At 57.0% G+C, this 11,495-nt stretch overlaps 4 protein-coding genes across 4 annotated transcripts; 1 reads left to right on the top strand and 3 right to left on the bottom strand.

Moving 5' to 3' along the window:
- Positions 1-68: 68 nt before the first annotated feature.
- Positions 69-319, bottom strand: KVR01_004580 (uncharacterized protein; the record flags this gene model as incomplete). Its single annotated transcript, XM_044792598.1, has 2 exons — positions 69-77; positions 152-319. The coding sequence occupies 2 exons, from the start codon at positions 317-319 to the stop codon at positions 69-71; spliced, it is 177 nt and encodes a 58-aa protein (XP_044646744.1).
- A 399-nt stretch (positions 320-718) lies between these two features.
- KVR01_004447 (tethering complex subunit VPS16) lies at positions 719-3,399 on the bottom strand (the record flags this gene model as incomplete). Its single annotated transcript, XM_044790678.1, has 3 exons — positions 719-970; positions 1,027-3,116; positions 3,255-3,399. 3 exons carry the CDS (start codon positions 3,397-3,399, stop codon positions 719-721), a joined length of 2,487 nt encoding a protein of 828 aa, XP_044646611.1.
- A 443-nt stretch (positions 3,400-3,842) lies between these two features.
- KVR01_004008 (uncharacterized protein) lies at positions 3,843-4,715 on the top strand (the record flags this gene model as incomplete). The annotated part of the gene is made up of 2 exons (XM_044788081.1): positions 3,843-4,098; positions 4,198-4,715. The coding sequence occupies 2 exons, from the start codon at positions 3,843-3,845 to the stop codon at positions 4,713-4,715; spliced, it is 774 nt and encodes a 257-aa protein (XP_044646172.1).
- Positions 4,716-7,790: 3,075 nt separating this feature from the next.
- KVR01_004791 (uncharacterized protein) lies at positions 7,791-11,164 on the bottom strand. The gene is made up of 4 exons (XM_044786899.1): positions 10,768-11,164; positions 10,378-10,694; positions 9,661-10,240; positions 7,791-9,461 (listed from the first exon to the last, which is right to left on the bottom strand). Exons 1-4 carry the CDS (start codon positions 11,136-11,138, stop codon positions 7,862-7,864), a joined length of 2,868 nt encoding a protein of 955 aa, XP_044646955.1. The 5' UTR covers positions 11,139-11,164; the 3' UTR covers positions 7,791-7,861.
- Between the last annotated feature and the right edge of the window lie 331 nt (positions 11,165-11,495).

The raw sequence follows: 11,495 nt of genomic DNA, 5'->3' as shown, positions 1-11,495 counted from the left end.
CCAAATTGATATGTTGCTCGCATCAAAAGCCCTTCCAAGAAAGCAAGACCATGGCGTACAGGTGTCCCTCATCGGTACTGGGCAAGCACGTTAGCAACCACCCTAGAAGCCTACACGCTGCATCGCGCCGCAGGACAGGAAGAGGACCCACCTTCTTGAAGCCGATCGCCTCGGCGTTCTCGCGGAAAGCCTGCCTGGACATGTTCAGGCCGTACTTGCGGATCAGGCCGGACTTCTTCTTGTCGCCCGTGACTCGGCAGCCCCTGGAGCCCTTGCCGTAGTTGCGTGGGTGGGAGTTCCAGACGTTCTCGTGGGCCATGGTGTGTTGTTGTGTGGGTTGAGGGACGTGATATCTCGGGATGGAAGGACGGAGAAGAAAAAAGTTGCGTGTGTTGAAAAATCGTCACCGGGACTTGTCAAGTTCAAAGTAGGGTGTCCTGAGGACAAAGTTCATGTAGGAACGAACCAGTGAGATGGCGTCCTCGTAGCTGCTCGACCATCAGGGTGCTTTGGCCTGTCGGTGTGGACATCAAGGCCCTCAGCCTCACATGATGAGCCAGTCGCTCGCCCCCGCTGGACACAAGAGGCAAGGAAAGCCGGTGGTGTGCGGCGTCCGTCTCGCGCGGACCAAATTCAATAGGGACGCCGCGCTGCTTGGAGTGCGACGGCGCGGCCCGGACCCACCAGGCTCTGACTGCTACGGGCTACATATGTACTGCTATCTCTTGAACACCTGATGACCAAGCCGCTCGATCTCCCTCCCCTCCTGGGTGTTCTTGCCCGCAGCCTCCAGTAGTTTCTGCCACGCCTCCTGGTCTTTGATCTTGACTGCCTCCTCTGCAGCCTTGACACACATGCCGCACTTTTCGTACATGGTGATGGAGGCACCCGGCTCGAGGTTGGCACATTTTGGAATAAAGACTGAGGCGAGGCGGGGGTTGCCTGCCTGAAGTATGAGGTTGTAAAACGGCTATCGTCTGCGGTCAGAATCTTTCGCATCGTCATGTCTAGGTCGGCATGACTTACCTCCCACCCGATGGGGCTCTTCCGGTGCTTCGAGATATCCTCGAGCTCATTCCAATCACGCTTGGCGACCAGCGCCCGCAGGCGGATCCACCAGGCCACCTTCTCCGGCACTTTGAACTCGCTCTGGATCTTCTTGGCTCGCCCGCTGTAGCCCAGCCTGATGAGCTTGAACATGGTCTCGTTGACACTGAGCCCCGTAAACGTGTCGGTGAGGTCACGGTCAAAGGCCTCCTGCATTCGCAACAGTGTCGCGGCCTCCTTTGTCGCAGCCAGCTCAAACGCGTGCTCCTTGCTGTTGTCACTCAACAGCTTGGCCGCCAGCGCCAGCTTGTCCGAAGCTGTCCGGCTGCCCGGCTGTGAGAGAGACTCTCGCATGAACACGGACGCGCCGTCTAGACGACGGTCGTCTTGGTAGTACAGATCTTTGAGGAGGGTACTGTCGTCTTCGCGGATCGCAGCCGACTCAACCAGCGCCGTGGCCACTGGTCTGTGATTGATAGTACGGAAGAAGGCAGCCAGGGGAAGCTTGCGGCGCAGCGTGTGCAGGACGAAGTAGACGAGGTCGGTGTCGCCGCTCTCAATTGCTTTGTCAAGGGCCATCTCGTCCTCTTCCATGCTGAGAAGCAGTGGCACTTGCCGGCCGGCCCGAGGTTCATGGTTGAGTAGCTCGGTGGCCAGGCGTCCTCTGCCCTCATCGTACGCGGCGCGGGCGATTGCTTCAAAGGATATGCCTGGCTTGCCGGAAAGTTTGTCGACTATAAGTCGGCAGATAGTGTCGTCGTCTTCCGAGCCTGTGCGGACTTTTGAGGATGCCCAGTGCACGTAGATCTTGTCTGAAGACAACCGCAGATACCCTGCTATGCGAAGAGCAAGCAGGTACTCATGGCGGTTAAGCAGGCGGCTGATAAGTCCTTCGGGCGTCAGGCGCTGGAACTGATCATACGATATAGGCAGTCCAACCTCATAATACCGTACCGCGTTGAGGACTCGAAGCGTCTCACACATGTCGACGAAATCGTCGCTGTTGTAAATGTCCAGCACAGACTTGCCGAACGAGGCGGCCTTGAGCAGCTGCTTCTGCCAGTGGATACTGAACTCTTGTCCTGCGGCGTTAACGCAGGTGTCGACTGCCTCGACAAGGTTGGAACGGATGAGTTGGATGTTGTCGTCGGCTTTGGGCGAATGGGCGTCCAGCTGGGCGACGGCATCCACCAGGATGGAGGCAGGAGACTCCGTTCCGAATCTGAACACCTCATCGGTGACATCCGGCACTTTCTGAACCAAGTCACAAACATCGTTGGTGAGAATACGAACGCCATCATGATCTTGGACCACATGCACCCTTCCCTCGTAAAAGAACTTGGCCGTAGCGCCTCCTGGGCCAACAACGTGTACCTCGTCCTCCCAGGCAATGACAACGGCATCGTTCCCACACCATTGGACGTACTTTGGAGGAATCCTTGACCTGGAATCGTACTCTGTCAACCGGTTCTGGAAGTCACTTGTAATGACGTGCGTCTTGCCAGTCTGCGTGTACAAGGCAGCAAACTTGCCATTTGGCGAGACTGCGAGGTGGGTAAAGGGCCCCTTGTCTAGGAAGCGGTCTTCCACCTCTGTAGCGTCTGCCATGTAAACAGTCTCGTGGATACTGAGTAATGCCTCGACCGAGCGCGACAGGGTGTAAGCCGGGGGTATGATTGTCCATGAATGCACAGCTCCCTCGGGGGGTTGAGCCAGGGGCTTGGGCCGTGGCTCGTCGTACGAGGATACCGAGATCAAGGTGTTGTTGTTCAGCAAGGCCACGAGCCCTGATTCGTAGAACTTGCAGGATTGCACTCCGTGGTCCTCGGCGCCGCTGCCAAGGGAGAACTGGGTAAAGTCGCCCTGGAGGTCATAATAGCACCGTACAATGCCATCTTTGGTCACAACCAGAAGCTTCTCGTCCTCTGACCAGCCAAGGCCCTTGATCGTGCCGTGTTCCCAGGGGATGCTCTTGATCAGCTTCCCAGCGCAACTGTATATGTCTAAACTGGGCTTGGATGATTTCCCAGTTCGATAAGCTAGGATTTTGCTCTCGTCGCGGTAAAGGGCTGCATGGCGTCAGTTCCTCGTGTTGTCCTTGACGTGAGGCAGGCTGGGAGCCGTCGTGATGCTGAGCAAGGTTCACGCAAGTATACCCCATGCAACCATGCCTCGAGGGGGTTGCAACAGGAGACGAGGAAACACACCTACAGCGCCGCCATAGGGGGCTCCGGCGACAAAAAAGTTATCGAGGTCCAAGTCGAGATCAAACACGGCCGTATAGAGCTGTATCTTGCGATAGAACCGGTCGCCGACCTTCTCCCAGCCGGCTGTGGGGTGTGTCGAGTCCATCGTCGCGCCTTATAACCTCATCGCATCTTTGGGGCCTCCTGAAAGACTCATTCGCTTATCAGGCGTGATGTCGTCTTCAAGAGGGATTATCAATGGCGTGGCAGATTCCGAACACAATGCAGGTCGAACCGGTGTTGTGAGATGAGCCTCGGCGAAGCTCAGTGAGTGAGTGTACTGTACTGCTCCAGAGCAAGCCACACGCGGCTATAGATCAGGACCCAGCCAGGTTGGTTGGTACCCAGGTAGCCGCACCAGCCAGCGAGGGGCCGCCCTACTCCACCAGAGCACAACAGCTATCGATAAGCGCTCACCGTCGCAGCACGGCCTGCACGGATGGGGGGTGCAACCTTTAGGCGCCCTTCACATGCCCCAGCTTGGCGGGAGAGCGCGGGAGAGCAACTGAGATAAGACCCTGGGGGACCCGCCCGCCTCGACAGCTGGACATGGATGCATCGTCATCGCTTGGGGGCGACGATGATTGGGAGATTGTTTCCACCTCATCCCGACCCCGATCTCCATCACCCACGCGAGAGGCATCAAGATCAGAAGCTGCACCAGTTCAAGCTCCCGTCGCAGCTCACACACCCCTTTCCACAGTACATCTCTCATACAACATGCCGGGCTGGAAAGAGGACTACCTCTCTTCGATCCTTGAAGCTGAGAAGAACAGCCCAGTCAACCATGAGCTCGTCGAGGCTTGTAAGTTCTCCCTCAGATCCGAAACGTCCATCCCCTTGCATGCTCAGCAAGACCAGGCCCGTATTCATAAACTAACGCGCCTCCCTCCGCACCCTCCAGGCTCACTCCTCAACGACCGCATAGCAGCCCTCGAAGCCGAGAAGGCCCACTGGCAATCAGCGACCTCGTCAGCCTCCAGCGCGCAACAGTCAACGGCCAAAGAACCTCCCACAGCCACCCCCGACCCAACCCAGTCCCGCCTACGCGCCGACCTAGCCGAAGCCCTCCGCCAGAAGTCCTCCCTGGAGGCGCGCCTCCGCAAGACGACCAGCGAGCGCGACGCCCTGCAGACAACGCAACGGTCGCAGGCGCGGGCCATACGCGACCTGTCGGGGGAGCGGGACGCGCTGCGGCTGCGGGTGGGGGATCAGGCCGAGGAGCTGCGCGTCAAGAAGCACATGATGCAGCAGATGCAGGACGAGGTGCTGGCCCTCGAGATGCAGCTCAACGTCGCCGAGGCGCAGAAGGCCAAGATCGCCGCCGAGAACAAGCAGCTGATCGAGCGCTGGATGAGGCGGGCGCGCCAAGAGGCCGACGACATGAATGCCGCGAACGAGAAGCGCGGCGACGGGCCGTGAAGTATGAGTCGGGGCGATATGAATGTTGACACTGAAATCTAGGCATGACACCAAACGATGCCGAAAAGAACGGCCTGGCGCGACTGCCCACCACACGGAGGCATGATGAGGCTTGTCAGGGTAGAGAAGGGTATCGTTATTGCTTACGCTGGCCGCAGGCCTCTTCTCTATATGCTGTCTCTGCTCGCTACAATGCTTTGGAAAAAGGTGCGTCATGAGAAATAAACACAGCCCCCAGACCCCAACCTTCCACACAAGACCGCCTCTCCAATCGATACTCCCTATGCGCTGCTCCCATATGTGTGCGAGGGGGGGTATAAATTGTCACAAAATGCATCCTTCCTTCTATGTGCAACTTTCCGTCCTTTTGGCAATCAGCTAATGCCGCCGAGTCAGGATCGTCGCCTGTTGCTCCGACCCAGCCCCTACTTTTTGGTCGCAATGAAGTAGTCGCCCTGCCTGTCCGTCCAGCTGACGCCTTTCTCGGGCCATTGGTACTTCTCAACGTCGAGGATCTGGGTGGCAATATCGTTGGTGTGGTATGCCGAGGAGCTGACAAAGTTCTTGAGCGACACGAGCTTGCAGCCCTCCTTCAAGTCCAAGAACATTATCTTGAGCTTGTCGTTCAGCTCCGGCGTGAATGCAAAGTTGTTGGCCAACACCACATCAGCCCGCTTAAGCACGTCCCTGATGGATTCTTCCTTTGTGAAGTCGCCATGCACGAACCGGATCCTGCCCGGCTGGATGCCCCAGAGCTTGCAGCGAGCGCGGAACTCCGAGTGCTGGGCCTTGGCCAGCTCCGCCGGGCCGTCCATCATCTCGCAGCCCCAGCTCTCGCAGCCTATCTCGAGCGCTGTCTGGAGCGTCACGTTTCCAACGCCAGACCCCAGATCCACAAAGACCTGGTCCGATTTCATCTGCAGGTTCTGGCAGAGCGCCTGGCGCACAAAGCTTCTGTTCATCTCGCCGTAGACATTGTCGGTGCCGTTTTCGTACTTCTTCAGGATATCTACCTTGGGAGTGACCACGCGGTCGTAGACCTGAGTCAGGATATGGTTGATTAGGTTTTCAGAGAGCTCGTGTTGCTTGTCGATGGTCGTGGCTATTGCGCCGGTCTTGAGGAGGTGGAGCACAACAGTATTGTATCTTTCTATGGCGGCCTTGTAGCCTGCCAGATTCAGGTACTGGGAGTTCGAGTTACGCTCCAGCTGTCGAACGATGTCCTTAAAACCGTGCTCCTGGGCCTGTGCTGGTGTGAGAAATGACTCTTGAACATTGTGCACGACTTTTGTGATGTCCTCGAAGACCTTGAGCTTGTCTCTGCCGTCCGAAAGCACGAACCTGTAGCCGCAGGGTCAGCACACAAGTCCACCTGGTGGGGGAGGGCAGCGGCAGCTGTGCCAGCGCAAATCATGAGACATACCGTTCTCTTGTCAGGGAGCCCGGATACTGCAGCTTGACCACGAGGTCCTCAGGCTCGGCATCGGGGAAGAGGGGCTTGTCCCCCTGCGAGGCCGAGAAGAGATCCGCGGCGTGCACGATCTTGGGAGCCTTGCCCGTGTCCTTGTAGCCGTTGGCAGCAAGGTCGGCCAGCGCAGAATGCCGCAGCTTGCGGTTAGGGTCCATGCGCGTTGACATCTTGCGCCGCTTCAGGCGACTTTCCCAGTCGTCATCATCCTCTTCGGCGCTGTCGCCGTCTGAGTCGAAGGCGACGCGATCGCTGTCGGTGGCGGGGGAGCGTATGCGCTTGCGACCGTTTGAGGGTGGGGCGAGGTAGCCCTTCTCGTCGGAGGAGGTGAAGGGACTTTTGCTGGCTCGAGGACGTCCGTTGGCAGGCTTTGGCGTGCCTCTGGCGACTATGGAGGATGTCGAGGGCCGGGGCGAACTGCTCGTGCCGACTGCGCGTCTCCCATTCACCGGAGTGCTGGGCTTTTTAGGTACCTCGACGCTGACGGTGCGGATCTTGGGCTTGGGCAGTGTCTTGGGCGTAAACTTGGGCTGCTTGGAAAACATATTGAGACAAACGAGCGCTACCTGGCTAGCAGGGAAGTGGTAGATGGCTAGGTAGCCACGGGGCACAAAGTTTGCAGTCGCGGGCGGGCTCTGACGGATCGCGTGCTACTTCTCGAGCGCACCACGCGGGAGGAGTGGCGACCAAGCGACGACTGCCTTTGGTGGTGTGTGCTCTGCAGGAATGCGCCACTGAAACGGACAAGGCTGAAGTGTAAAGTAAATAACGCTGATTTTTTCTCTTTTGGCTATATGAGCGCTGGTAATGGAGAACAGGCTGCGAAGAGCGAGGCAGGCCTGGCAGGTTGCTCCCAAAAAAAAAACGATGGTGGTGTGAGAAGGTAGAATGGCCAGAAGTGAAGGTGCGGGCAAAGTGCGTGCAAGAGTGAGTGGTCGCAAATTCAATCTGATGGACCCCGAACCCGACGTGAGATCTGAGGTGCCGTAGCATACACAGTAGTCTGCAGTGAGGAAGGTAGGTACCTTGTCTAACCATGTATCCCGCCCTGCCTGCCTGCCTGCCTGCTGCGTACAAAGTACCGCGAAGACTACCCTGCCACCACAGCCCTGCCCCTCAACCCTGGCAGCAGACCAATGCAAGAGGTACCCAGACACTTAAGTACCTAGGTACCTAGGTATCTTGGCTGCTCCGGAAAGCCAAGCAAGGCCCTGAGCCTGCCTTGACGCAGGGGCCTGCAGGCCACGCCTGGCCCGCGTGCAACCAGAGCAGCGGAACTGTCTGTGCCCCGGCTGCGGGGTCCGCTGGCCCAGGTCTTGTCTGGGCTAATGCTGCTTCTAGAAGAAAGACGTGGAATGCTCCCGCAACTCAACCCAGCCTCGCCCGCCATTTTTTGGCCCGTTGCTGCCGACTCGACAGGGACAGAGTGCGATTGTTTGCATTAGAGCTAAGAAACTCAAATGTGTGGATATACATTACATGCATTTCTGCTGTAAATGCACCATACCTTCAAAAAGCTATATACCATCGCGGCAGGAGGTTCTGGGGCAACGATATTGTGGCCCCGTATGTAGTGGATGGACACTCGAGCAGGCTGGTGACATAGACTTTTAATACCTTTGCGATTATGTATGCTATGGCGGTATGTAAGTATCCTACACGTCTCGCCCCGTGCTGACTACCCGTCCCGCGAAAAGAGCCTCCCCAGTCTTTCCTCAACCCACCAGTCCCCGTAGCCATGGAGCAAGCCTCCATTCCCCAGCACTTGCAGGGCATTTGTCTCCGGATCCCACCCGTCATCGCGGATGATGACCTGTCTGTTGGCGCCTCCCTCTAGGACGAGGCATTCTATGATCTCTGTCCACCTCTCCGTGCCCAAGGGTTCAATATCGAAGGGTCTAATCCAACCCCTGCGCTTTGCGTCCCTGACCGATCGGAGCACCAGGACCCACGGGGTGGCATCCTTGACATGCAGGAGCTTCGTCTGGAACTCCTTGTTGGGACTACCGATGAGCGGGCCGAGAACCCCATGGTTTGAGTACTTTTGCGAGTACCCTAGCAGAGACTTGACAAATGCTGGCGAGGAGAGCGGATAGATGGTCTTCTGCCGGGAGCAAAGAAACTCGAGGGCTCGATAGAGGAGAGGAGTCCCCTCCCGTGGCAGCGCCGAGTCTGCGATTCCCGGGGTGCTCGGTGCATTGCCATTAGGCTCGGACTTATCATCGGCCATCGCATCCAAGCTGTCGAGGACATACTTCTCCAGTCCGAATTTCGTACAAAGGGCGAGGAAGGGAAAGGGGATGGAAAGTTTGTCCCCGCGCCTCTCCTCGAAGGTGCCGAAACGGTTGCGTGCCCAGTGGTCTTCAAGACTCGATGGCTTTGTGAGCCAGTACCACGAGATCGTCTTGTCCAGCTCATTGACCAACTTTGTCTGGAAGCCCTCATCGTCTTTGGCGATGTGACGCGCATGCGTCAGGCTCAGCGCAATGTCTGGGTACCACTCATCCAAGCGGCGATGGTGTTCAATCTGCTCGAGAGGATGTTTCATTCGCAGGACATAGGACCGAAGCAGATACAGGTGGGGGTCAAAGGTATCTGATCTTTCTACTGCCGCTTTCAGCCGGAGCCAGATTGGATTGCCAGTTGGGTGCAAGAGCCAGTCGCGGACCGTTCGATGAAGGTACGTAACCTTGTGTCCTGCTAATTTCCGAGCCAGAGTCTCCACCGTATCGCTTTCTGCAAAGCGAGCCTCTCGTGCAGCGCTATTTCCCTGCCTTTGTCGCGGGAAGATATCGAGGAGTCCTACCGAGCTTCGTTGGACCCAGTCCTGAGTTTCGGCACAGCGACGGATTACCGTTTCATCATCCGCTTCTTCTACTGACTTGGTCAGGGCAAGCGTGTTGTCTTCTGCTCTCGAGGCAAACGCGAGGTCCCAGATGGACAAAGACGTGGCTGACTCGTCCTTAATAAACTCAGCTACCGTCTCCTGAGCGTGTACGAGCTGCAACAGTTTTGATGTCTCGTTCGTTTTCTTCTCTGGCTGGTCCGTAAACACCAGCTTTTCAAAGAGGTCTGCGAGCTCGGTGGGGAAACTGGAAAGATGGCCTCGGATGTCCGCAACCGTCGTTTGGGCACTGCCGAACTTTTTGATAATCTGTCGGACCACAAGTCGAGCCCAAAGGAACACACCATCGGCAGATGCCACGATCTCGTGCACAAGCTGTTTGGCGTCGTCGGTGCTCTCCCGGAGAGCTCGGCGAATGTGTTGATTCCTCCGCCTGCAATATGTCAGTGGCCTCGTAAGAGATTTAGTTGTTCTGTAAGAGGGTATCCTATGGGAGGGTATCCCGAGTCCTTCTGGGCTGTAGGTTACCCCAGGGGAGATTGCACCAGGAGAGGTTAGGACATGTGAGAGCTGGGCTCATGGTCTGTGAAAGAAGCCGGTATGAAATGACACAAGAAAAAGCTTCCACATACAGACTGTCGGAAGCATACTGGGTCAAGTCACCCAGAATCAGCTCCTGCAATCGCAGGCTGGGGACCGAACGCGCGAACGCCCGTTCAAACACCTCCCACGGCCGCGAAGAGAGGCACAGCTTGACCTGTGAGCCATTCTTCCCAGACCCTAGGTCGCGGAAGAAGCGGATCATGTTCTCATGGTCCCCATCAAGCTCATCCAGCCCGTCCACAAAAAAGCAGACCTTGGCCTGCGAGAGCCCGGTGCCCAGCAAGCGCAGCAGTCCGCTGGTGAGCTCAGGGCCGGTCCACTCCAGTCCCATGCCTATCCTCTCCTTCGTGGTCATGCCGCATAGCTTCTGCCATAGACGGGGAAACGCCCCGGGGATGTTGTCTGGGTAGAGCGATAGGAGTTGATGTAACAAGGATCGCAAGAGGCCGACCCGTGACCGCTGGTCCTCGGATCCACTGACCCAGAAGTAGAAGCCGGCGATTGCAACTTGCTTGTCACCCGCCCAGGTCTGAAGCGATCTTCTCGTTTCGCTGTGCTCCGATAGGTAGCGCATCAGCGTAGACTTGCCCGATCCTGGTTTCCCGGTAACTAAGTTGTCTTAGCAACAAATTCTGAAGTCTCAGCCAGCGCGGCAACACTTATCGGACGTTCTGGTAAAGACCAACACGCCATAGGATAGCCTCCTGGGGGGCAAGACTGGGGGGGGGGGGAGAGGTTTGACTCACTCCAGTAAATGCTTCCCAAGTCATCGGTCGAGAGCCACTCCGTAAATCTGGGATCGCTCGCCGAGGGCTGACTGCTGTCGCTGTTGAAGATCCAGTCGAACGAGTCGCCGTGTGCTTTGGCCACATCTTGCTCCCTGCTCTCCATGGTTTCGAAGCTCAAGCTCTCGAGGATGAAATCCTGAAGCAGCCCCTTTGGCGGTGCCTGCCTGGGGCGCCCATTCTTGCTCTGGGTATTGTTGTCTGGTCCCGCCAGTGTGCTGTCCTCAACGAGTGGTGCTTCTGAGATGGTGGCGGACAGCTGGGATGCAATATCGCCGCTATGTATTTCGTTCAGCCTAATGCCCCTGTGTCACACAAAGGGCGCCGCATTGGTTGGGTGATGTAGCTTACAGCTGCTCCTCTGGTTGGAGGCCCTGCCAACGCATCTGTACCGTGAACAATTGTGTGCGGAATGATTCCAAATCCTGCTCGGTAAAGACACTACGTAGATCACCGTTCGAGTTGTTGCTCTCAGAAGAGGACTCTGTCCTGTTCGTGCTCAGCCGTCGCAGTCGGATGAGAACATCCTGAGAGATCTTCCAGCAGGCTCTTTCCACACTCGCACCGCAGGCTGCGGTGCCAACCTTGCCCTCATGATCAAGGCTTGTCGCCAGTCCTTGGAACTGGTCGACCCAGCAACCTATATCTAGAGGTTCGGCGTCATTGCCCACCACGACCTGGAGCAGAGCAGTCCCGGCTCGGAGGAACTCTGCAACGGCCATGGCTGCCTAGAACTCGTAAGGAGCCCAAATATGGATCGGAGCAGCAGAGGCCGAAGTGTACTTCCTTTGCAGATTATTGTCATGCCTCGGCCCTTCTCAGCAGGCGGGACATCAGACTAAAGCAACTACAGCAAACTCGTTTGCAAAGTGAAAGTTGGGAGAGGAGGAGACCACGTTTTAAGTCACCTATTTTGCCCAGCCCAGGTCGTCCACAGACCCAGCCCAGGTAGTTGGTTGCTAATGAACCCCTCAGTTGGTGGAAGGGCAGCTAGCGCCATCACAGCGGATTGTGACCTGTCAGAAAAGCCCTGCGAAGATAAGCTTAAAATTAGAATTTATTCCAGGACAATCTGCTGA

This window comes from Diaporthe batatas (genome assembly GCF_019321695.1).
Source record: "Diaporthe batatas strain CRI 302-4 chromosome Unknown Contig00004, whole genome shotgun sequence".
NCBI classification, from domain to species: domain Eukaryota; kingdom Fungi; phylum Ascomycota; class Sordariomycetes; order Diaporthales; family Diaporthaceae; genus Diaporthe; species Diaporthe batatas.
The sequence above is the reverse complement of the archived record's forward strand: the minus strand, read 5'-3'. Positions and strand labels throughout refer to the sequence as shown.